Raw genomic sequence first — 24,304 nt, 5'->3', positions numbered from 1 at the left:
GGTCCAGCTGATACTAACGACAACACACGAAAGCTCGAAATGAAGCTGCAACGTCGCCTTCTCAAATTGAAAAAGGATGGACTCCTTCCTGTCAATCTGTACGAGTCTTTACGTCCTTCGGGTTCGCAGCGGCCGCGTATGTATGGTTTACCTAAAACACATAAACATGACGTGCCCTTGCGTCCCATACTGTCTATGTGTGGATCGGCGCAGCATAATTTGGCCAAGTGGCTTAACACCGTCATTGAGCCAGTTCGATCCTTGTACACTGTAAAAAATAAAAACCTCGATTTACCGCGAAATGTTTGGAAGCACGGTAGCCAGACATTTCGTGGTAATCGGACATTAGCGTTAGTCAATGTAAATTCAACTTACACTCGTCCGGTAATCTCACTTTACACGCCAGACTGTAATGTTACAGTCACCTCCGGTATATCTAATCTACATGTTCTCCTGTACATTTGCGATCGAGACTGTCATTTTACCGCCTACCTACCTATATGCTGTCTCTGTAAATCAGGATTACATACCAGCTTGTAAATTCACGTACATCCATACCTATCGCAAAGCAACCCGATGCAAAAATATCGCAACATTTTCTTCACATCCCCAAAACGACATTGGAACAAACTGTATATTCATTCATGATATCACGATGAAGTGGTTATCGATGGAAAAATATTGCTGCTGGAGGTCTAATTCTTCTTTAGGAGACATGCAGTAACACGGGTGGTCTCAAGAAAACGTGAATTAATTCCACCACCGGCCAAACTTCCAATTGTTTCTTTTTCTCGTTCTCATTCCTTCTGTGTAAGTAGTATCTTGCAGTTCCACTAAAAAGAATTCATGCGTAAGTCGCTATATAAAGCAAAGTTCCTAACCTGGACAGTGGACATGACATTATAAAGACTAAGACAAATGGGCTAACAAAAATATAACATGTTTTGAAGTACCGGTACTGGCACATTGTGTGATGACGGCTCCGCCTTTTACATGACATAGAAGAGATTCATGACTTTATCTCTGTATTGAAGCAAAAGGTTCCTAATTTAAGGTGGCTTGTGTGGCAAACAAATCCAGCAGTGGATGAAAACATATCTATGCTATGGCCCGAAAATGACATTACCAAGCCAACAGTTTCAACTCCTCCGCAGCGGAGTATGTGGTCACTATATAAGTCGACAAATATCCCAAAATAGAACAGAGAATGCGGCGAATGAAATATATCAATCATGAAATCTATGTCATCGAGTGCTGGCGTGCAGAGTCAGATATTCACGGTAACAAATACTATGTAGTACTGTATTACCTTTTAAGATGCGTATTCCATTCAGCATTCCTAGGAATCTTCAACGATCGTGTCCACTTTCTTCAAGCACAACAAGCTTCGCTTCACCCTTTGCTCAAATCTCACTAATGGCCACTGGCCAGACGACACTCGAACGATTTCGAAATAAATGGTATTCATCCGCTGACACATGACACCAATAATATTTACTGGCCACGTTATAATGTTTGATCTGGGTCGTTTTTTCCATACAGAAACATTTAGCATTGCATATAGTCCCTTTTTTCATCTAATTTCGTATAAATTGATATATATTCCATGTGTTGTCCACTACTTACTGTACTTACCTAACCAGACGCTGCTTGTGATGTCACAGTTGTGCGTTGGTTGTTTACTACGAATCTCAGAAAAAGCAGTCAAGGTCGCCTTGTCCGCCATTAACAAATGGTCAGCTGAGCATGCAGTGCTGATATTTCTAGTTTCCCCGAGCAATATTATACATCCTGAACTAATTTTCTAACTTATCAGCCTTATCCGTGACAACGCATGTAACCAGCGAGACTGGCTGTAAAGCCGTTGCCTTATAATATAATATGGCTACGGTATACCACATTAGCTACGATTGTCAGTTATTTCTTGTACCCTACTAAGCTTAAATTGATACTAGGGCCAACAATTTCGGTATGACAGACCCCAGTCTCGCAAACGAGGTTCAATCAGGTCAAATCACCTCTAGAATGATATATCAGTAACATTCAGTTCTACGTATACATTGGCTGCAGCGATTTTGATGCTAATCAATTTTGCCAATAGCCCGGTAAACTGCAGTAACGAGTAACTGTCAGTAATTTTGCGAAGAAATTCTGGTAACTTACTTTACAGCTATATTAAGGTAATATTACATGTCAAAATGTAAAATGACAAGCTACGCACAGTAATTGGCTGCGACCGGTAATTCGTGGTAAAATTTACAGAGATTTCCCAGTAAATCTACCAGATTTTTTACAGTGTATACACCCCATTGTCTTCGTGACTCTTTCACATTTGTGGATAAATTGAAGTGCGCTGAATTAAATTCTTCCAATGTATTTCTTAGCTCTTTCGATGTGAAAAGTCTTTTTACCAATGTGCCACTGTCGGAAACTTTCGAAATTTGTGCAGATGCGCTTTATAGTAGCTCCCTTGAACCTCCTATAGTACCACGTGAAATATTTCTGGAATTGTTGCGAACTGCTACAAGCTGTGTTTAATTCAGCTTTAACGACGTGATGGCATTGCCATGGGATCACCTTTGGGCCCTAGTCTGGCAGATATATTTGTGGGGTACCATGAAAAGAAAATGTTTGAAAGCGTCCCAAAACCTCTCCTTTATTATAGATATGTCGATGACACCTTTGTTGCTTTCAATAATGAGCGAGAGTGTAATACGTTTAAAAAAAAATTGAATTGTCTCCACCCAGCTCTACAATTTACTGTGGAGAAAGAAACTGATTCAGCACTTCCATTTTTAGACGTGTTGGTTGAGAGATCTGGAAATATGTTTTTGACGTCAGTGTATAGAAAATAGTGCGGGGCATGGACCGGAGCCGGATCGGATATCCGGCCGGATTTTTTCAATTTTGGTTGGGCCGGATCGGAGCCGGATCAGTATTTTTTCTGATACGGCCGGAGCCGGATCGGAGCCGGATCAGAATATTTTTGATCCGGCCACAGCATGACTATAGTAACTTCCGACCACAGTGAGAAAATAACCGAGCCATATTTGTAAAATCACTGAGCCATGACCCAAATGTATGATAGCTCATTCAATCGCAGCATTTATTATATGACTAAGCATTTATTACCTCCAACATCCTTTGTTTCCATTGTATGTGGTCGATGCGGGGTCTCCTTATCGTGCAGTCTGCAGTGAGATGGCTAGTAATCCTACTATTATAAGATCATCGAAAATAGCAAAAGCTCTGTATGAAGAAGGGAAACTAAACGCGGTTGATGTGATGGGAAATAAAAGTGAGGTGTGGAAGAGTTTTGCCTTGCTAACTGGCCCTGGCACCAGTGAGGAGGGCGGTGACTATTCAGGATTTGTTCTCTGTCGGCATTGTGGTTTGACATTCAAGCATGACAGAAAGAACAGTGGCACGACACATTTAGCCACTCATACGAAAACCAGATGTAGTGTATCGAAAGTCATACCATCAGCGGGCCAACGTTCAATGTCATCCTTTCTGACAAAAAAGAAATCTGCTCCGCTTCCGACTAAGGCCAAGGTACAATTGCTCAAAGCAGCCACATCATTCATTGTAAAGGATTTGAGACCATTCCGATCTTTGGGGGGTGACGGTTTTGTCGAGCTTGCTCAAACATTTACGGATATAGGGTCGGTGTATGGTCGAATGAATGCAGAAGAAATAATCCCATCTAGATATACCGTTAAAAGGGAAGTTCTAAGCCGTGCTGCACTGGAGAAGGAAAAATTTCTGTCATTGTGAAAGCGGCTATTGGCGAATATGGGATGATTGGGCTCACCACGGATATGTGGACTGATATCAAAAGCAGACATTACATGTCACTGACAGCCAATTACATCCGCGAGGAAAAGTTGCACTCGGTAGCAATATCTGCAACAAAGTTTGAGGAGCAAAAATCAGGTGTAAATCTGCTAAATAAAATCCAGGAATGTTGCACTGAGATTGGACTATCTAGCTCTACGCTAGACTGCTGTTATTTTGTAACGGATGACGCAAGCAATATAAGATCTGCACCGACAGAACATCAGAGACTGACATGTGCTTGCCACATGTTGTCGACTGTCCTGCACCACACGTTACAGCCCTCGATGTCCGTGCATAGTCACTCCCCTATAGTTTCGTCTGATACTGAGATGATAGAAAAAGTTTCTGATACAATATCTCGTTGCAAGTCTTTGACTGCATATTTCAAACGTACCGGTCTCAATAATAAATTGCCAACTGCCTTGAAACAAAGTTGCGAGACACGGTGGAACTCCATGTTGTATATGCTTCAGTCAGTTCACGATAATATGGAACAGGTGATGCAAGTTTTAAAAAATGCCAACGAGATGGGAAGATTGAATAGAATTGACTGGACATTGGTGATGATTCTCATTAAATTTCTTGGACCATTTGAAGAAGCTTCTAAAATTCTTGAAGGAGGCTCGTATCCGACTCTTCATTTGGTGTACCTCTGCTTCAGAAAAATTGAGCGATCTTTGTTTGAAGACTCTTCTGATCCTCCTATTTTGGAATACATGAAGAGACGTGGGCTGTTTTGTCTGAGAAAGAAGTTTGTAGTCACAGACTTTCACCTGTTGGGATTCTTCCTGAATCCCAAGTATAAAGCTCTTGTTCCACTAACTGAATGCGAAAGATCCAAGATACACAGGCTTGCCGAACAGTTCCTGATCAACATCAATAAGGAAGCAAATTCCTCAGATCAGGAAAATCTAGTACCAATACCTGAGCCACCAAAAAAAAACAAAAATATGGCGATCTGGACGTTGGCATTGAAGACTGGGTGGTAGCCAAGCCTGCTTGCGAACCCGAAGAAAATGAGATCTCAAGATACATCAAATACTGCTTTGATGAAGCAACATTGGGATCATTTCATGACGAAGATGCAGGCCTTTTTGATGTAGTGAAGTTTTGGCTATCGCCGCCAATCAGAAAACTATTCCCCTTCCTGCACCGATCGGCATTAGGTATTCTTTCCATACCAGCATCTAGTGCTGCAAGTGAACGACTGTTCAGTGTGTGTGGCCATACTATTACAAAGAAACGGGCAGCCTTGTCATCATCCACCCTTGAGGCAATAGTAATATTAAACAGTTCATGTAAATAATAAATCACAGTCGAACTTCCAGTTTTACTTAAGGGTTGGGCTTAATCTTTGAGATTCCTTAGTTTCAATCAATGTTAGTTACCAACCTGTGAGTTTTTCTTGCCATGTAGTCTACCTTGTCATTTTTAATTGGATACCAGCCTGTGAGTGTACTTTCATATCCCATACAAATCTGTGAGCTTTTCTTACCCTGTAGACTACCTTGTCATTTTTAATTCGATACCAGCCTGTGAGTGTACTTTCATATCCCATACAAAACTGTGAGTTTTTCTTACCCTGTAGACTACCTTGTCATTTTTAATTTGATACCAGCCTGTGAGTGTAGTTTTCATATCCCATACAAACCTGTGAGTTTTTGTTATGTAGCCTACCTTGTCTTTCTATATTCGATACCAGCCTGGGAGTGCCACGTCTGTTTCAATATAACCTGAACCCATTGCCTATGATCTACTGCAGTGCTTTTCAACCTGTGTGACGGTTCGCACTTGTGCGAATGAAAAAATTTGCAGTGCGAATGACGAAGATGGTGCGAACGGTGCGAATGAAAATCCCGGTTGAGTGCGAATGAAAATCTTAAATATTAATTGCTTTTCAAATAAACATAATGCGAAATTCAAGACCAGTGTAACTTTAGTTGCTGCGACGCAATTGTAAAAACTTGTTTAACTTATACTAGGCCTATTTCATTTGCGATTGTGCAGGCCAGCGATGATATCGTGCGCACCAAGCCAATGCAGATGCGATTGTGTAGACCAGCGATGATATCGTGCACACTCGGCCAATTGCAGATGCGATTATTCAAGCCAGTGGAGCTAGGCTTGTTGGAGACGCGATAAATCAGGCTAGCAACGATTGCTGAGCGTGAGGCAATAAATGACCTGATTTCGCAATTATCTCAGCGGGAGATCGTGTCGCGCGTGTCACGTTACATTTGCAGTGCAATGAGCAATGACGGATCTCGCTAATTGGTATCACGCCTTTTGTTATTTGGCCGCGCGCAACACTGATAATACGACTTATTGAATTGCAACCTAGTATTAGGGTCTGAAGGGCCATTTCAAAAGGATGGGGTTTCAAGTTTAAAGAGGGGGTTTCGCGTTTCTAAAGGGAGAATAACACATTTTGAACAACGTCGACAATATCTTTAAACAGAAATGAATTTCAGTACTGGGCGTTCTTCTGGAAACAGATCCCCGGGCCGCAAAATATGACATCGCGGGCCTCATGCGACTCGCGGGCCGCGTGTAGGTGACCCCTGCTTTAAGACGTGACCGTCCAAGCACTAGTTAACTAGTAGAAGGGTTTTAGTGAAATAGCTGGAATCAAAACGAGCTAAAATAGTAGCATTTGTCATGAGACACTTGATAGCTTAAGATACATAGTAGCCAATTTGTTCCACATCTGAACAAATAAATGTTGAATTTTTATCTTCTTTTTGTATATCAATATTCGGTTAGTTTGTGCGAATGAAATTTATTTTACAAAAAAAGTGCGAATGAAGCTCAAAAAGGTTGAAAAGCACTGATCTACTGCATTTGTAGTCAACTAGAAATAGCTAGTCGTACATGAATATTATCGGAGTTTTTTGGATCGGATATCGCTCATTTCAAGTATCCGGCCTCGGAATCGGAGTGGAGTCGGACCAGAGAATTGTGGAACAGGATCGGAGTCGGACCAAAGAATTTGTCGATCCGCCCCGCACTAATAGAAAACCGACGTTCACTGGCCATTATATCCGTTGGGATTCTTTCTGCCCGAAGCGGCGAAAACTCAACCTAATATCATCTCTGGTTTATCGGGCCTTGCGTATCTGTTCGCCAGAAAAATTGCCACGTGAATTGGATGAGATCCATTCTATCCTATCAAAAAATGGCTATCCTGAGCATATATTGAAATGCTCCTTCGCAAGAGTGTTAAAACGTTCGGATCAACCTCCCAATTATGGACCGGAAAAATGCCCGGCATTTTTACATCTACCTTGGCTAGGCAATGTGTCGAATCGGTTTGAAAAATTGATCAAATCGGCCGTGCACCGTTGTTATTATAGTGTAAATGCGCATGTGGTGTATACAACCAAACCACTTCTGCCAAACTTCCGAAAGGATGTACTTCCTGCTTTAAATGCAAGTAACGTCGTCTACGAATTTAAGTTCCACTGTGATAGTAGGTATGTGGGACGTACATCACAAAGATTGTTTGAACGGATAACGCAACACATTCCCAAATTGATTCGCTCAAAAACTTGCGCAAATGACCGTACGGAGTTCGCACGACAATGCAAATCAGCCGCCAAAACCGACTGTTACGACGATTACCAAGCATACGCTTCGGCAATTGGCCAACATTTAAGTGAGAACCCTTCTTGTGCTCAAAACTATAATGACCAAATGTTTACAGTCATTGCGCGAGGCAGATCCTTGTTTCATTTGAAAGCCCTAGAATCAACAATCATCCAATTGACCAAGCCTATTTTATGTAGGCAAAAAGATTTTCTGTATAACTTACAAATTTCCCATTAGTGCGTTCTAATTCGTGTTTGTTATTGTTTGGTTTCAAAATGCTATGTTACTAGTATCGTACTCTTCAAGTTTGTTATTGTTGCCATCGTTACATTGCGGACTTCATGGTATGTAATTTCTGATTGTTGCGTCATACTTCGCCTTTTTGGTTTTGCTTTTCATTCTGTTTAAATCCCTTTAGTGTGCCGTTAACTCTTGAAAAGAGGCACCCGAAAAGTCTTCGAGTTGAATAAATATTTTACTACAATGGATGTTGTATTGAAAGCTATCTTCAAGTTCTGTACCACAAACCAACTGTTCAAGTTGGATTCACGGCAATGCCCATTCTCGGTCATGTCCATTCTTGGTGGTGTCCATTCTAGGTAATGTCCATTCTCAGTGATGATTTTCTCGGTTTTGGTATAGAACAGGGGCGGGCAACTTCACCGGTCGGCGGGCCGGATATAGGAACATTTTTCAATACTTTCAGAATAAAATATCATTTCCAGAGTAAAAACATTCAGCGTGCCGGTCAAAATCCCTTCGCGGGCCGTATGTTGCCCGCCCCTGGTATAGAACCTTTTATTCAGTCATCAGTCTATGAAACAAGCCGTAATCAGCAACTCGCGGGACTGGTGACCTTTTGTGTGTCTGCACGTGGATATTAAATGATAAATTAACCAATGTGTTAATGAGGTTGAGTTTAATGAACCTTTTAATAGCTCACGTAGCTGGTTACCTTTAGTGGGTCTACGCTGAAAAGGGTTCATAAGTGTGTCACAAAAACATTGAGTGTGCACTACACACAAAAAAAACGTTTCACAGCAATGGTGTAGTCAGGGTCTTAACAGAACTTCGCCAGCCCCCCAAGCGTTGGTCTTGGGCTCCCCACAGGATGATAAACCGAACGATGATAAGCCACCCCCCCTCAGGCTGTACGCTATTGACTGATACTTATCATATACATTGGAGGCCGTTTAGTGAGTTCGCTTATTTCGCCTATACGCGCGAAGCGCGAAAAAATTCTATAATTCATGATTGAATCGGTCAATATGATCGGGAATTGCATATATATTGCTATGAAATTTTATCCTCTCTCTGCTCAGATATCACATTTACAAGTAGAGCTGAGTCCGGTGTGTTTGAAAAGGAGGACGTCTCAAATTAAACATCTTCGGGTGTATACCCGTTGGCAGGAACAAAACAGCACTTCGTCAGTCCACCCAAAAAACTTTAGTCCCCGTCACGTTGTTCGCTTCTGCCACGAGACCATAGTGGTATTGTTCAGTGAACCTGCGCGAAGCCAAAAATTTTCGATAATTCATGATAAAAACGGTCAATAAGTTCGGGAATTGCGTATATATGCTATCATTTTCTTGATATCTCTGCTCACGTAATCAGATTTACCGGTAGAACTGAGTGAGGTGTCTTTGAAACTGTAGAGACCGTAAATAATAATTAGTCATCTTCGGGTGGGCGGAACCGTGGGTTTGACTCCGTTACATGATTTTATTTCGTGACCTGCTGTCTGCTATATCTAAAAATATAGAATCGCCAAAACGTAGGCTATCAAACTAAAAGACGCACACGATTTCAAATTGGTATTTCTTCCCTGCCATATAATTTTTCCCTGCGAGATGGTATTTGTCTTGTGAGGTTCAGATTCCCAAGACAGGGACATTCGGCGCCAGTCATTTAGGCGCCTATGGACAATTAAACCTATGTGTATATTTTGTATGTATAACGAAGTTTCGGTCAGCATAAGGACAGTCCTTTTCAGCCAAGGTTTTCTCGCTGCCGATCGTCCTGGCACACTTCTTGGAGCCGCGTGTTACATGGTCTAAAACTTTATATGTCTTGGTGCATCGTGGAGCGGTAATGACCAACGCCGATATGCCCATTTCTTTAAAGCTTGCGTATTTTATCTTGGGGGAAAAGTACCCAAAAATCAAGATATTTGGCAACTTCAAATCGCGCCGAGCGCGAAAAAAATTTGAAAAGGGTACATCAATTTTCAAAAAATACTCTATAATTTATGCTAATGCACGAACAAGTTTTGGGCCCCAATCGAGCTCGCCCCCCCCCCCCAAATTTGGGGGTTTGGGGTTCGGCAGTTACGGTCCTGGGTGTAGTGGGAGAGCACTTATGGATGCCAACTCTGGATTGTAGAACTGTAGGTTACATTTCTAGCGAAAATTATGAGGTGCGGAATGCAAGGTATCCACCGGAACTAAAATTAATAGTCCTGTATAGAACCGCATACATAGTATATATTTAAAGGGCTTGAAGGTACAGAACTTCAATATACAACCGTGTAATCAGTGTAGTAAACCTTTTCTTCAATATTATTTGACAATATCCAAAAATGAAATTGGCTGCAGTATCTTTTAGGGCGTTAAAGTAGATTTTGACAAGGTGGATCATACTTTTAGTCTTAGTATTAATTCGATATGGAGCGAGACTCTCCCCGCACAATCTAGTAAAATCTCGATTATACAACCGCACGCAATATATGTTGAGTTATCTTCCGTGCTCAATCCCCATTACATATGAACGACTTGCTCACTCACACTTCTTTTGATACAACACTGTTTGTTCGACTGTTTGCTGATGACACATGCTTGCATGCCTCAGCTTCCTTCCTTGCAAGATTAAATTCACACACAACTTTTCCACGTACTTTTCATTCTTTCATAGTTAGTTTATATATATATATATATATAGTTATGGCATATTCTTCCGGGAGCTTGGCTATAAACTTACCATTCCTAGATTAAAGTTCTATAAAACCTAGCATTTAAACACATATCAGTGGCATGATAGAACGCGAAAGACTCTCGCCGAAAATATTGATGTACTTCGGAATTCAGAAAGTACAGTATTTCTGCACTTTTGAGGTTGCTAAATTAAATTGCGCTGTAGCAGATGGGGAAGCGAGTAGTGCAGTTGGTTAAACACTGCAGTCACGACACCAATGGTTGCTGGTTCGAGTCTCGGCTCTGCCATGTTTCTATGTATCGGAGGTTTATCTGGGCTCCTCATCGCCGATCCCGCTGTATACACAGCGCCTTGAAAAGCCCAGAGGAAGAGGGAGCCGAACTCTTGAAAGAAGGCAGCAAGAGACCCGAAAAAGGATGCAAGAAAAAAGCGAAAAAAGCGCTAATGACCTGATTGTTCACAAGCGCCAATTATGTCAATAAGACAAACAAACAAACCCTATAGCAGTTGTCGGGAACCAATGGCCCGCGAGCCATGTATGGCTGTTTTGTGTATAACTTATTGCTCTATGAGAAATTATTAATTTTGTTCTTAATTTATCAATCTTGCAGCAACTTGTTAGTAAATTTTCATGACGGCGAGAATAATTGTACACGTGGCAGCGCAAGTATGTCTTTGAGAGGTCAAGGCAGTGGGGTATCAAGGGTGAAGGGCTCGTACCCCCTTATTTCAAAATCCCCCAATTTATAACTTGCTGTCGCATCGGCGACTAACGCCACACATGAATTCAGTCCACAATCACCGCGCGCCTGGAGAGAGAGAGAGAGAGAGAGAGTCTTTATTTTCATCCAACCAAAATACATAACATCTGGATAGGAATGATCGATACGACCTTGAGGGTCAACTTGTCTGATCATACTCGCATCGAACAGGTACACTTGACTTTATACAGTCTGGCTGGAAATCTTGGATTGTATGACGAAAGATGCTAGGCGACATGGCGACACTTGTAGGACAATACAGTTTTTATATTCACAATGTCTTCCTGATCTACACCGAGAAATAAAATGCCTTGGAACAAATTCACAATTACAAATTCAGATTAAAAACAACGTCATACGTATCTTCTTGAGGGGTAATTATTATTCTTACCTATTTAGCACCGCCTTAAAAATGTAGGTGTGTAACGCAACGTTACGTTACGCCGAATATGTTAGGAGTCGATCAATAGTTAGATTTTCAGAATCAGTGCGATAATTATATTTGATTAATATCAGTGATTATAAATTCTAAGCTATTTACGATGAGTTGCACTGTCATAGGTGTGGCTTAATGGCCCGTCTGCGCCTCTTCTGAGTCGTACCTATCCTTTTCGAACAATAAATATGAAAATTCCCCAATTTTGGGAATAGGACTGTTCAAAATCTATTCATTCATAAATGTCGACAGAAGATACCGATAACCATTGAGAGACGCTTAGGAGTACGGAACTTCATAACACATTTGAATAAAATATTCATATTTATTCCCGAAGCTTTTCGGCTGACGCTCGTCAGGGGAATATCGTCAGCAATAATGCGAGAATTCGAATAACTATGTTCAGCAACAATATATATCGCTAATTATGACGTCACACATAAAATATACAAAGTTAGGAAAACGAGAGAACTGAAGCGTTGGCATGGAGATAGCGAAGCCAAACAAGTTGGTGCGCGATTTTTAAATGATACACAAATTCTTTCTTTTGGCATAAACTAGGTTTACTCATAGTGATGATGGTGGACTCAAGAACAGACAAATGAAATAAATTGCGACCCTTAGCCAATACAGAGAATATGTCCTCGTGGTAGTTAGCAGCACATGTATGATTTTCTAGTAAATGTTTGCCAATAGAAGATTTTTGACTCATGGCCTGGTTATGTTCTAGAACAAGCGGATTGTTATGCTGCGATTTCGAGATATATGATTTGACAGACGGTGGGATGTGTTCTTTAATTCGGTCCTGCAACCGTTTGGAAGTTCTCCCAACGTACCGACAATCGCAGTGGCACTTGAATTCATAAATGACGTTACTTTGTTGTAGAGCCGGGAGAACGTCCTTTCGGACTGCAGGAAACATTGGTATCGTGGTAAAAACAACATTGGTTTTCACCGCTGGATAACAGCGATGGACTGCTGAAGTTATCTGTTTCTCAAATCGATAAGAAACCGGGCCAATTCAAGGTAGATGAATGTACACATCCCTATTTTCACGAGAGACTTCTTCAGGGGTTTCATTTGCATGGTTTGGTATCATTCCGATGACTTAACTTATTATTTATTGTCCGCTTGATGACATACTCAGGGTATCCGTTGTCAATGAAAATTTTACGGATGTAATCAAGTTCACTATTCAATTTGACCTCGGAACAAATCATCAACGCCCGGTGGACCAAGGTGCCGATTAAACTGATTTTACGACTTTTTGGACTGAAAGAGCTCCATCGAAGGTCCAAAAAGTCGTAAAATCAATTTAATCGGCACCTTCGTCCACCGGGCGTTGATGATTTGTTCCGAGGTCTGTCAAATCATATATCTCGAAATCGCAGCATAACAATCCGCTTGTTCTAGAACATAACCAGGCCATGAGTCAAAAATCTTCTATTGGCAAACATTTACTAGAAAATCATACATGTGCTCCTAACTACCACGAGGACATGTTCTCTGTATTGGCTAAGGGTCGCAATTTATTTCATTTGTCTGTTCTTGAGTCCACCATCATCACTATAAGTAAACCTAGTTTATGCCAACAGAAAGAATTTGTGTATCATTTAAAAATCGCGCATTAACTTGTTAGGCTTCGCTATCTCCATGCCAACACTTCAGTTCTCTCGTTTTCCTAACTTTGTATATTTTATGTGTGACGTCATAATTAGCGATATATATTGTTGCTGAACATAGTTATTCGAATTCTCGTATTATTGCTGACGATATTCCCCTGACGAGCGTCAGCCGAAAAGCTTCGGGAATAAATATGAATATTTTATTCAAATGTGTAATAACCATTGAATTATTCATAATTTTCTTTCACTCATCCTTGACGACATCTGAGGCATTTGCCTCTCCTAAACCTACATCACTGACGTATCACACGGTGGGTATCTATGTAGTGCTTTAGTGACCAGAAGAAACTAAAGTACCCGAAACAAATGTTTGAGATTTGTTTTGATCATAGGAATGGCACCAACATATTAAAAACAGCCGTGTGGTACTAGCAACCATACAGTTGCGATCGCTCGGGTAGCTATCGTTCAGGGTCGGGCAAAATCTATTTTTGAGTGATTTGATTCCGAATCGAGTGCTAGGCGTCAAATCGACACACATGTCAAGAGTTGATATCTGACGAACAGATTTAATAACATACCAACCTGATATGCGCGCCTAATTCAGTCAACGGAAGAACTTTTTAATTCTACAGCACGTTCGTAACATACCATAAAAACCTATTACTTACGTGATTTCACGGAACTTATTTTGAGACAAACCTTATCTTATCTTGAAAGTTCTAGCCACGACATCAAGGTCAGCTAAAATCATCGTATTTATTTCGATATTTTAGTGCTCAGTGGATCTTTTGAGTGGATAACAAAGTAATGTAAATAGTTAAACATTTTTGGATGCTCCATGAGATCTGTCCACTTTTGAACCATTACAAAATCAGACTATCCCAATCTGTCCCCGTGAAGATTTTCAAAGTTATTGTTGCTGAACAACACTTGAAAGTGGGCACGTCAATTTGTTGACATATATATTATTATGCTGTATCTAGCTATAGGCAGCTTTCAATGAGCCGCATAGATCGCTTTCAATATTCCTTGTATCGTAGTTTCAATTAGATAAACAAGCTTTGATTACCTGATCATTTTCCGACAGTCAACAAAACGCCTCTAACACGTTGTGGCGACATGCGTGTTTTTAATCGGCATTGATAACTCTGCAGAGTCTGCATACAGCGCGAAACATATATCCCAAGGATGAATAGTTAAATTGTAAAAATCGTAAAATTGTTCACTTAGAATTCATCTCACACCTATAGTTAGTTTCGCTACTCCACATTATGAAGAGTGATAGATGTGATAGAGCATTTCCGTAACGTGTTAAGACTGTTAACAGACATCCACGTGTTTACCACCCTCAAAAGAGATAAAAAGAGAAGGTTTAATGCACGCTAAAATGCGATTTACACTCAACTGTAAAGCAGGGGTGCAAACACTGCACCGCTGTATGACGTTGACCAAGAAGGTGGTATAAAAGACACCCATGCAGAATACTAGAAGTACATTAATGAAGGATATATAGATATCAGTTAAAGGCTTGGTAATTTCAATAAATCATTCCTTCTATTATGTCTGGACTTCAGATTGCACTGCAACATTACGCTTTCCACAATTCAACAGTTACCGGCAACACTATGTGCGTGCGGGTAGTTAATTCATTTGGAAGCAACGAATCAAGCAGTCTGTTTGCAAATGACGAAAGCTCACATATGGCTCAAGGCAAAAGTCCTGTCTTAAAAACGCAGTTCCACAAAAAACGGAATTTAGGCTGCCGGCTTCCAAATCCTCTTCCATGCCTGGTGCAAAGCAATCCAATGATAATGTCATTTGCCTCTCTATGGCCATGTGAGCATGATCATGGCTTTTTTCTTTTCTGGCCAAAGACCTTTTCTGTTGTCAGTGTGCCGCAGGCGTCATGGACATCATTGTAATTACGGGGAAAGAAAAGGAAGGACGTAGTTTATTTCTGTCCTTGATGGTTTTACGGCCAACACACCGAGTCATGATATACATACACATGATTTGTGCATATGCATACCACGATCGCATGATGCGCAATGTGCATATGCCACTGGACAAGGAAGTGCAGATATAGTCTTGTGCGGCTTTCAAGGTCTTGCACCACCCTTATATGCTATCCCAATAATGCATGAGCGCCAAGCCGGGAAGTCATGGATATCAGTGTTACTAATCAGGTCTATGGTCTGACCCGACCGGGGACCGAATCCACGACCTACCTAGAAGCCAGACGCTTCACCATTACGCCATCTTGTCAGTGAAACGAAAAATGCGATGTTGGGATATTGATATAGGCTACGCGAAAGAAGGATTTATATGAGGAAAATAAAAAACGAGAGAGGTTCTTAGGTAATATTATAGACCAGGGGATCTCAACCTGGGGGGCACGCCCCCTTAAGGAGGCGTGAAACATCTAAAGGGGGGCGCGAAGAAGCGGTCACCTGAAAGAAATTTTCGCGTTTCGCGCGACTTACCTCCAATGCACGTGTGTTTCTCCCCATATAGACTTAATTTCATATTTCGTATTCTCTCATAAACATTCATAACCTTTCACACCACCAAACAATCTGTTGAGGTTGCTATCATCCCAGTGGGATTTTGTGATATGACGATAAGGGGGCGCGAAATCTTTCATCATCTAAAAGGGGGCGTGTCTAAAAAAAGGTTGAGAACCACTGTTATAGACAATCTAAATAGGCACGGTGCCCTTTTCTCAGATCATAGTAATATACGATAATTCTACTTAGGAAGACCTGTTAATGAAAAATTCTTACTATAGTTAAACTATCGGCAGCCGTAGTCAGTGTCGTACCCATAGGGAGGTGAACTCCAAACTTTGGAATGTGAAACCGTGACGTCACTCGTTTTCACTGCATCACAATGGATATTCGTGTCGTCACCAGTGTTGGGATCAAGTCACTACCTTCGAGTCACGAGTCATCTCGAGTCATTGCAGATTTTGACTCGAGTCAAGTCAAGTCAATCGATTTTCAAAGGTGACTCGAGTCAAGTCAAGTCACTCGTTTTTTGGAGGTGACTCGAGTCAAGTCGAGTCAAGTCAAGTCAAGTCAAGTCACGAGTCAAGTCACAATTCAAGTCAAATTGAGTTTTTGAAGTACGAGTGATGATTCAAAGTCATTACATTTTGCTAGCTGTTTGAAAGACAGATTAATTGATCATTTATCTTGAATCAAATAACGAATATCTAGTTAAATATACATGCTAATAGACGCTGTATCCCTCACGCACACGTAGAACTGCTAATAAAATACGGGAGTAACTGTACAGCTACATGATACAGTCAGTTATTATCATACAAAATATAGGACCTAATGCGAAGCTTCGAGAAGTTGAAACAAATTGATATGGTACAATAGCCTACACAACCCGTCTATACATCCGTGAGAATATATACGCACAAACTATATTTGTTCGATTTAAATCATAGAGGGTTGGTAAATATGAGCACAGCGCAACGTAAGCATTGAGCCGTCTAAGAAACAGAGGTACATTGCTATTTAGATTAGTCTTCTACTACTACTTCGACAACGTAAGCTGTGATCGTTTAGTTTGCGGTCAAATTATTTGTGATGTAACAATGGAGGATCAGTGTAACATAGAATCAGTGAATGACATGGTTGCTTTCACATGTGACACTGGCGTATCTCGAACATTCCGAACATACACAAGATACAGTGATATATATTAGACAGCGTTTACCTGATGACTTGAAATTGACTCGTAAATTTTACTCCGAATCACGAGTCAATGCCCATTTTTGAAGCTCCGAGTCTAGTCAAGTCAAGTCATTTTTCCAAAGTGACTCGAGTCAAGTCAAGTCATCCGAAAAAGTTGACTCGAGTCAAGTCATGACTCGAGTCATCCCAACACTGGTCGTCACGTCTTTAAAATATGTTGCCAACCCGCCTAGCTTTACCTATGACCGGAGTATATGACAAAGGGTAGGAATTTTGTAGACTTGCCTCATTATCCCTGTGGCTGGATTGTCCGGCGTCTTTTTGGTGCAGTCATGTGGCTTTATAATTCGCGAGATTAAGCGATGATCATGTAGCGAAGAGTAGCAGTGCCAAGATAGTACGACGAGAAGAGTTTTGCATCACGTCGATCACAATTTGCAGGTCCGAGTGTTTGCTATAATCTATATCGGACCAAAGGAATATCTCCATTTCATAGTCTTACTATATGCGCATCGTAACGACCGTAATTCATATTTGAGATATGATATGATAAACGCGACTTTCAGGTAAACAAATCAACGAGAGTCATTTGCCCAAGGGTTATCGCCGGCGATACCTGTCATCTTAGCTGCACAATCAGAAAATTTGAACGTGTCATTGATAGATTGCGTCTTCAGGAACAGCATCTCATAATCAAAATCTAGTTTCCGGAGTCTAACAAGGAAGAAGGTGTAAGATTGAAAGTTACCTAACACCAGGGCCTCGTAAGGGAGCTTGAACCCAATTATCCCACGTGAATTGCGAATATTCCACGAATCGCAATCCCTGCAACAGTACATTAGCGCTGCGCCTAGCTGAACATGTTTTGCAGGAGTTTCAATTCGCACGTTGTTACAATTCCTGAAGTACTTGGTGTCCAGTATTCAACGACTTTTCATAAAAAGCTCAATTTCGTGGCCGATGCTGTGGAATATCATATTAGAGCGCTGTAGTTAACCTGCAATGTAGGCATGTTGACGAACGCACAAACACACTGATATCATTCTTTAAACCTAAAGATTATCTGACAATGTTCCTATTGAATATACAAATGTTCGTTTTATAAAATAAAGTATATCAGCATTATTTGGAACTCGCTATGGAAAAGGCAAGATTCAAAATGCAAGATGCATCCATATGTACGTATATGTTTGTTGGCAACTGCTTATAGTCGCTGACAAAACAAGTTATACTTCACTTGTAGGCCTACTCCTCCAAACATGGTATAGAACATAGAACAGGGGTCACCAACACGCGGCCCGCGGGCCGAATGCGGCCCGCGAGATCATATTTTGCGGCCCGCGACTTTATTTGAGATTTCCGACGAAAGCTAAGAAAACGAGTTTGAAATGCTGAAATTGACTACAGTTTCAACATATTGTTGTCGTTGTTTCAAAATAAGCTATTCTGATATGCAACTGCAACTGCTTATAGTCGCTGACAAAACAAGTTATACTTCACTTGTAGGCCTACTCCTCCAAACATGGTATAGAACATAGAACAGGGGTCACCAACACGCGGCCCGCGGGCCGAATGCGGCCCGCGAGATCATATTTTGCGGCCCGCGACTTTATTTGAGATTTCCGACGAAAGCTAAGAAAACGAGTTTGAAATGCTGAAATTGACTACAGTTTCAACATATTGTTGTCGTTGTTTCAAAATAAGCTATTCTGATATGCCCAACATCACTATTCGTCACTATAGCTAAAACGGCTTTGGCGATGATAACAGCGTCCCATGCAGGGCTGTGGAGTCAGAGTCAGAGCAGGAGTCGGTACGTTTAAGGACTCAGTAGTTGGAGTCGGCATAATGAAAATTTTTGGAGTCCGAGTGGGAATTAGAGTCGGTGGTGAAATCTACCGACTCCACAGCCCTGATTCCATCGCTGGAGAATAATAAGCTGATATGAATGGGCTGGGCATATTGCCTTGACGTGCAATGGCCCAATCATTGACAAGACTGAGACGCTTAGGAAACGGCATTTGGCTGTGGGTTCTCAAACTGGGGGTGTGCCCCTCTTGTGGGGCGGTAATGCATCTGAAGGGGGCGTGGAGCTGACATCAACTGAAAAATTTTTCGCGCTGGGCGCGATTTACATCACATTCAAATTTTGTGTATAGTCTGGAATTCATATTATAAAATTATCTCATCAACAGTCTTAACCTTCTATGCCATCAATCTATCCGTTGTGATTTCCGCCATTCTGGTTGTATTTTGTGATATGACGATAAGGAGGGAACGAAATTTTTCAGGATCATAAAGGGGGCGTGTCTAAAAAAGTTTCAGAACCACTGGCTTACGGCTTCCCCACAACTAGCTAGTAACGTATCTCGCTAGCCCCAATATCGATTCCATATTCGCTGAAAAGCGTTTCCAGGTATCGTGCACAGCTCGGAGTTTGAAATAAAATTAAATTGATGATAAATATTTTTTATTGTATTTGTACTCCTTTAATAAAATAATACTTCTTTTGTGATCACTATGGCTATCGCCTATGTTAGGTAGCACGGCGTTGTACTGGCGTACAATAAAACGTGGTTACCTAGTTTATATAGATATTGAATTCATGCGGCCCGCGGCCGCTATGAAGTTTGAAATGTGGCCCGCGACCCGTTTTGAGTTGGCGACCCCTGGTATAGAATGTTTGGGTTTACGAGTGGTAATATCGAGAAGATCGAAGTGTTCGTGTGTATGTACAATGATTTTCCCTAATATCAGTATAAGCCAGTGTAGCAAGACTTACCAAGTCGATTGTTATTGCACCGCTGACGGTGCCCGTGTCAGCGCAACTCGTCATTACGAATAAAGCAGCTTTTTCCTTGATAACACTGGACATGGACATGCAGTAAGCCAGGAACACTCAAAAGAGCACTTACTATGCTGACAACACAGGAAAAACAAAGAGCTTATCATTTCCGCTCACTCGATCGAGAGTAATAATTTCATTTACACACCGACACTTTTATGTTAAGTATAGGAATTATTCACTGTGCAGTGTGCATGCCTCCTCTTTACATTGCCTAGGCCAGGCGGGTGTCTGATTTCAAAGACTACCGCAAGTTATTTCGTCATCTTCCTATATCTTTTCATTGTATCGCAGTCTTGTGGTGCATTGAAATGATGATATTGTTAATATTATACCGATTGATTGGATGAAATATTAGCATTTTTCATTACGTCATTGTCGCTTTTGATATATGAAGCAATATTGTGCTCCATTATCAGCAGCCTATTCTATTTGATTAAGTTAGATATCCGTACCAGTTAAAGGCAATTCGTCAATATTATATGCGAGTCTTTAAATTAAATTTTAAGATGGCTCGTGCAATGCTCACGTTATGTTTATTTGTGACGATATCGGCCGACCAAAATGAAGAAATGTTATGTAAAGCACGACAGGGCTGCATTCTGGCAAAATGCGATCCGGGCCTTTCGTCATTAGTCTTAGACACGAATGAATATACGATCACTTGTTTGAAGACATCCGCACACGACGATGCCGGAAACACAAGATATGACCAATTGGAAAGGCGACTTCAAGCCATAGAAGCAGGTATTTACAGAATACCACTCGACACTCGTATATAGATGCCGTATGTACAGTATACAATATATATTCAATTAATATATCGCAGTAGCAGTTTATGTTCATGAAGCTTTTGCCGGAGCTCACACACTCTGAACCAGTCTTGTTGTTGTATTCAAGGTGTTTCGACTGCATGGTTATTGTACATCACTCCGATATTCTGACAATTTTAGCACGGTCAACCTTTGTTCTAGGCTTTTTGTAACCTACCGCTTACGCGGTTTAGATGGCGGTGAGGCGTTTATTTAAACTCCAACACTTTGGCCGGACACGAATCCCTGCCCATTTAGGTATCTTTCGGCTGTCTTGCATATGATCATTTATAAACGTTATAGCGTGACCGTATTTAGAAATGCAAGAAAGTTTTATATTTTTTTGTGTGTGACTACAGCAAACCCACAATGGCATTGAATTGATCGTGCTCATGCGAATACGCAATTACCTGATTTGTAGGACTAACTTTGTTTTTTCCATGCTTATAGAAATCACCTAACAATAATGTTCGTATGATGTTTGTTGTGTTTGTTTTCGTGATGACCTTGCGACGCTGAAAATGTCTGTATGTATTTTCAATGGTAATGATTATTTTTTGACGTAAATTTCAGTGCTAGAAGAAATTAAGCCTATTATTGCGGAATTGAATGGAAAGCCTACATCAGGTTAGAATTGAATAACAGATTTATTCCTTTAAATAAAATGATATCTAATATTCTAATTCAAATTTCGTGTTATCGTAGCACGTAATTTTGCATGGAAGTACTGTTTGTCTATGTATGTTCATTTGAATATAGCTACCAAAACTATGACAGAGTTTATTGAACTCATAGTCAATTCACCATAACAACGAATGTGATTGCTATCCGGTGACGGCAACAATCCAAGAATGCCATGGATGAGGCAAAAACTAAACAGTTGCACTTTTTGTATATCCTTTATAATTGACAAAATAGATGCACTGATCAGAATCATCGTAAAGGATGCATGCATAATAATGGTGATCAGAGCTTTTTGACAGTTCACAATGAATCGTGCGCACAGGATCTTCCATATAGCCTTGATTAAAACAAACGATATGCTCATAATTATGGCCATGGATGTACATCTAAGCCCATAGCTAAACCAAATGTATTCACAATGCTGACATTCGCGATCGCCATATCCCTACGTTCCTAGTACCAGTAGTGGAGTGGTAGCCTGAAATTTATTCGTTGCACCCCATGACGCGCATAGAAATATCTTCGTGCATTCGTTTATTTTTGAAGCCATAATATCAGAACGCTAGGATGAAATATTCGGTATCAATGTTCAAAAGTACGACCATACGCAAACGCGTCTATAGAATAAGCCGTATCCGTGGCTAGACGGTATAGGGCGGATGTCACCACTAATGTTAGACATGAGATTCGATGATAAGTTCTCTCAGTTACAGTTGAATCTGACTGCAGCCTACAAGGCGGATTTGTTCATTCTGGAAAGTGTTACACTGTTAATTTGACATCCTCATATACTACGGACCATGACGAAGCAGCCGCAGGATGTGCGAGTGAAGGAGCGTCGTTGGCGGAAATTCATGATCGAGCTCAGCAAGACGATTTGCACAAGTTCGCTCTCACGAAGAGGCCAGATGGTCATTTGTACGTCTTCGTGTGGTTAGGAATGACATATAACCCTCCGGTAATTTACGTAACTTCGAATTGTAACAGAATGCGTATACTCAGTACCGGGCAAGTTAGGCAGTGTCTCACACGTCGTCAGTTTAAGCAAAATCAAGCTGTGTAGACCTTCAATGGTTGTTGGTATCTTTCTCCTAATGTTCATGACTGACTAATTTTGCACATTTTATGCCCAAAATTAGGCAATCTGCGAATTTATTGTTTGTAAATGGGGCGAAAAAATGTGAGGCAGAGATAGCCACACAATCGCACGATTTAGAATACTTTGTATCAATCGAATTGTATTGTCTCACTGATTCCTAAAATCTGAATATCAGTAATCCCAGGACACCAGAATCCACTGAAAATGGAACCAGGAATGTGAAAGAGAGAGAGAGAGAGTCTTTATTTTCATCCAACCAAATCAAAATCAGCTTTGTTACGTACTATGTGAAGCAGTGAAGTATTACAAAGTCAACACACGCATACGGAGCGCAGTCAAACAATCGAATATAACATTCGATAGTCAAACTATTGCTGTCCTGTCTGCTATTGACCTCGTCGCTGTCTAGACACCCCTTATCCTAAATATCCTAAATGCTTCGCTATTATTACACTCACGATTTTTAATGCTTTGTGGTTATAACGATCCAAGTTCAGTAATTCGCGATTTTAAATGCTATGCTGCTATGAGACTCGTTGTTAATATGACCTTATCTGGTTTGACACTATCTATTTTGCCCTCATGCCACAACATCCAAGGCATCATTTCCAGTTCTTGTGCGGCATTCAGTTGTCTATCTATTATTTCAACAGGATTCGATACTGCTGTACAAATCTGGGAAAGAAATACCGGCAAGTCGATTTAAATGGCGTCCGTCAGCGAACCCATCACCAGAACCTTCACACATGTACATGTCCATGATGGTGAATGACCATGAGAACGATTTCGGTCTGCTGAATAACGAGAAAGGACTCTATCTCCATGGAAGGATGTGCGAGAAAAAATTGACAATTGTTTAGAAATGCTGAGTGGAAGATGGATAGAATGAATGGACTGACGTTACGAAAATGAAATTGGTGGAAAATGTTTCATCTCAACAATCATCTAGACGCGCTTCTTATAGTTCTGAATAAAAAAACTTGGAGAATAAATCAATAAAAATAATAATGAAATATAACGGATCGGTAAACTAATTCACCGGCAATCATCATCCAATCATTGGTACCGATTGTGCGAAACTCTGCCTCCTATAAGAGACCATCGTCCGATGCGTGGCCAATTATAGGCCGACGATCGAGCGAAGCTGTACGTGCGCAATCTTTTACCGGAGAATGACTGCCATATCATATCTGCATCTTTTCACCCGAAATCGCAAAGCTTTTCGTCCAAAATTTGAAATCCCGGTTGATCAAATAGAATATGTGCGAATGTATTCGCGTTTTAGACCCTTCTACCTACATTCCGATTCGCACCGCATCGGGGCATAGACTGGAGCTTAGACTTTACATGTGTGCTTTAGATATGTATAATCGCTAAACAGCTATATAAGTACAATCTGCAACTCATTCTGAGCTTTGGTTCCTCGGGTTGCACTCACAAGTGTATGTTGTCGCATTGGCGAAGACAGAAACACCGACAATATCGAATCAGAAGCAAGCCGAAATCCTTCGTCTTTATATGACTAGTTATTAGCGACAATTGGTTGAAATCATTATTTCCTCGGTTACTTTGAATGCTTATTTATAAAGAGTATAAGGTTAGCTGACTGGAATTAGGTATATCTGCTCTGTGACTAAGTGATCATACTCCCATGCATTGTTGATTCGCTGGATGAGCAACGGATGTATTGGCTTTGTATTATTTCTTCGTCCACGTCTCCTGTTCTACACCGATGTCTTCTAACGTTAGCTGTTACGTAATGCTCGGCAATTCAGTATTATGTAACGTCGAAGTTTGCCTTGTCGGTTGATAAAAATATGTCTAGACACATTCGATTATCGTATGTGACTGTTAGGCTACTAGCAATCAGATCCCGGCTAACGTTCGTTCTTTCCAAGATTTTGCGATAACCTTCCTAATTCATTCCATAGCCGTTTGTAGCTTCACTCGTCGCTCAGCAATTACAAACT

General features: G+C 40.9%; 1 protein-coding gene and 1 long non-coding RNA gene across 2 annotated transcripts; one reads left to right on the top strand and one right to left on the bottom strand.

Annotated features, from left to right (window-relative positions):
- Positions 1 to 585: 585 nt before the first annotated feature.
- LOC145437003 (uncharacterized) lies at positions 586 to 3,301 on the bottom strand. The gene is made up of 2 exons (XR_013914530.1): positions 1,310 to 3,301; positions 586 to 833 (listed from the first exon to the last, which is right to left on the bottom strand). It is a non-coding gene; the product is annotated as an uncharacterized LOC145437003 (long non-coding RNA).
- A 16,827-nt stretch (positions 3,302 to 20,128) lies between these two features.
- Positions 20,129 to 24,224, top strand: LOC145438085 (uncharacterized). The gene is made up of 4 exons (XM_080315481.1): positions 20,129 to 20,486; positions 21,125 to 21,178; positions 21,943 to 22,193; positions 22,988 to 24,224. The coding sequence occupies exons 1-4, from the start codon at positions 20,222 to 20,224 to the stop codon at positions 23,192 to 23,194; spliced, it is 777 nt and encodes a 258-aa protein (XP_080171607.1). The 5' UTR covers positions 20,129 to 20,221; the 3' UTR covers positions 23,195 to 24,224.
- The last annotated feature ends 80 nt before the right edge of the window (positions 24,225 to 24,304 follow it).

This window comes from Botryllus schlosseri, chromosome 4, assembly GCF_051294905.1.
Source record: "Botryllus schlosseri isolate E-star chromosome 4, Bs_hap1, whole genome shotgun sequence".
Taxonomy (NCBI): Eukaryota; Metazoa; Chordata; class Ascidiacea; order Stolidobranchia; family Styelidae; genus Botryllus; species Botryllus schlosseri.
This window is presented reverse-complemented; position numbering and strand designations above follow the sequence as displayed.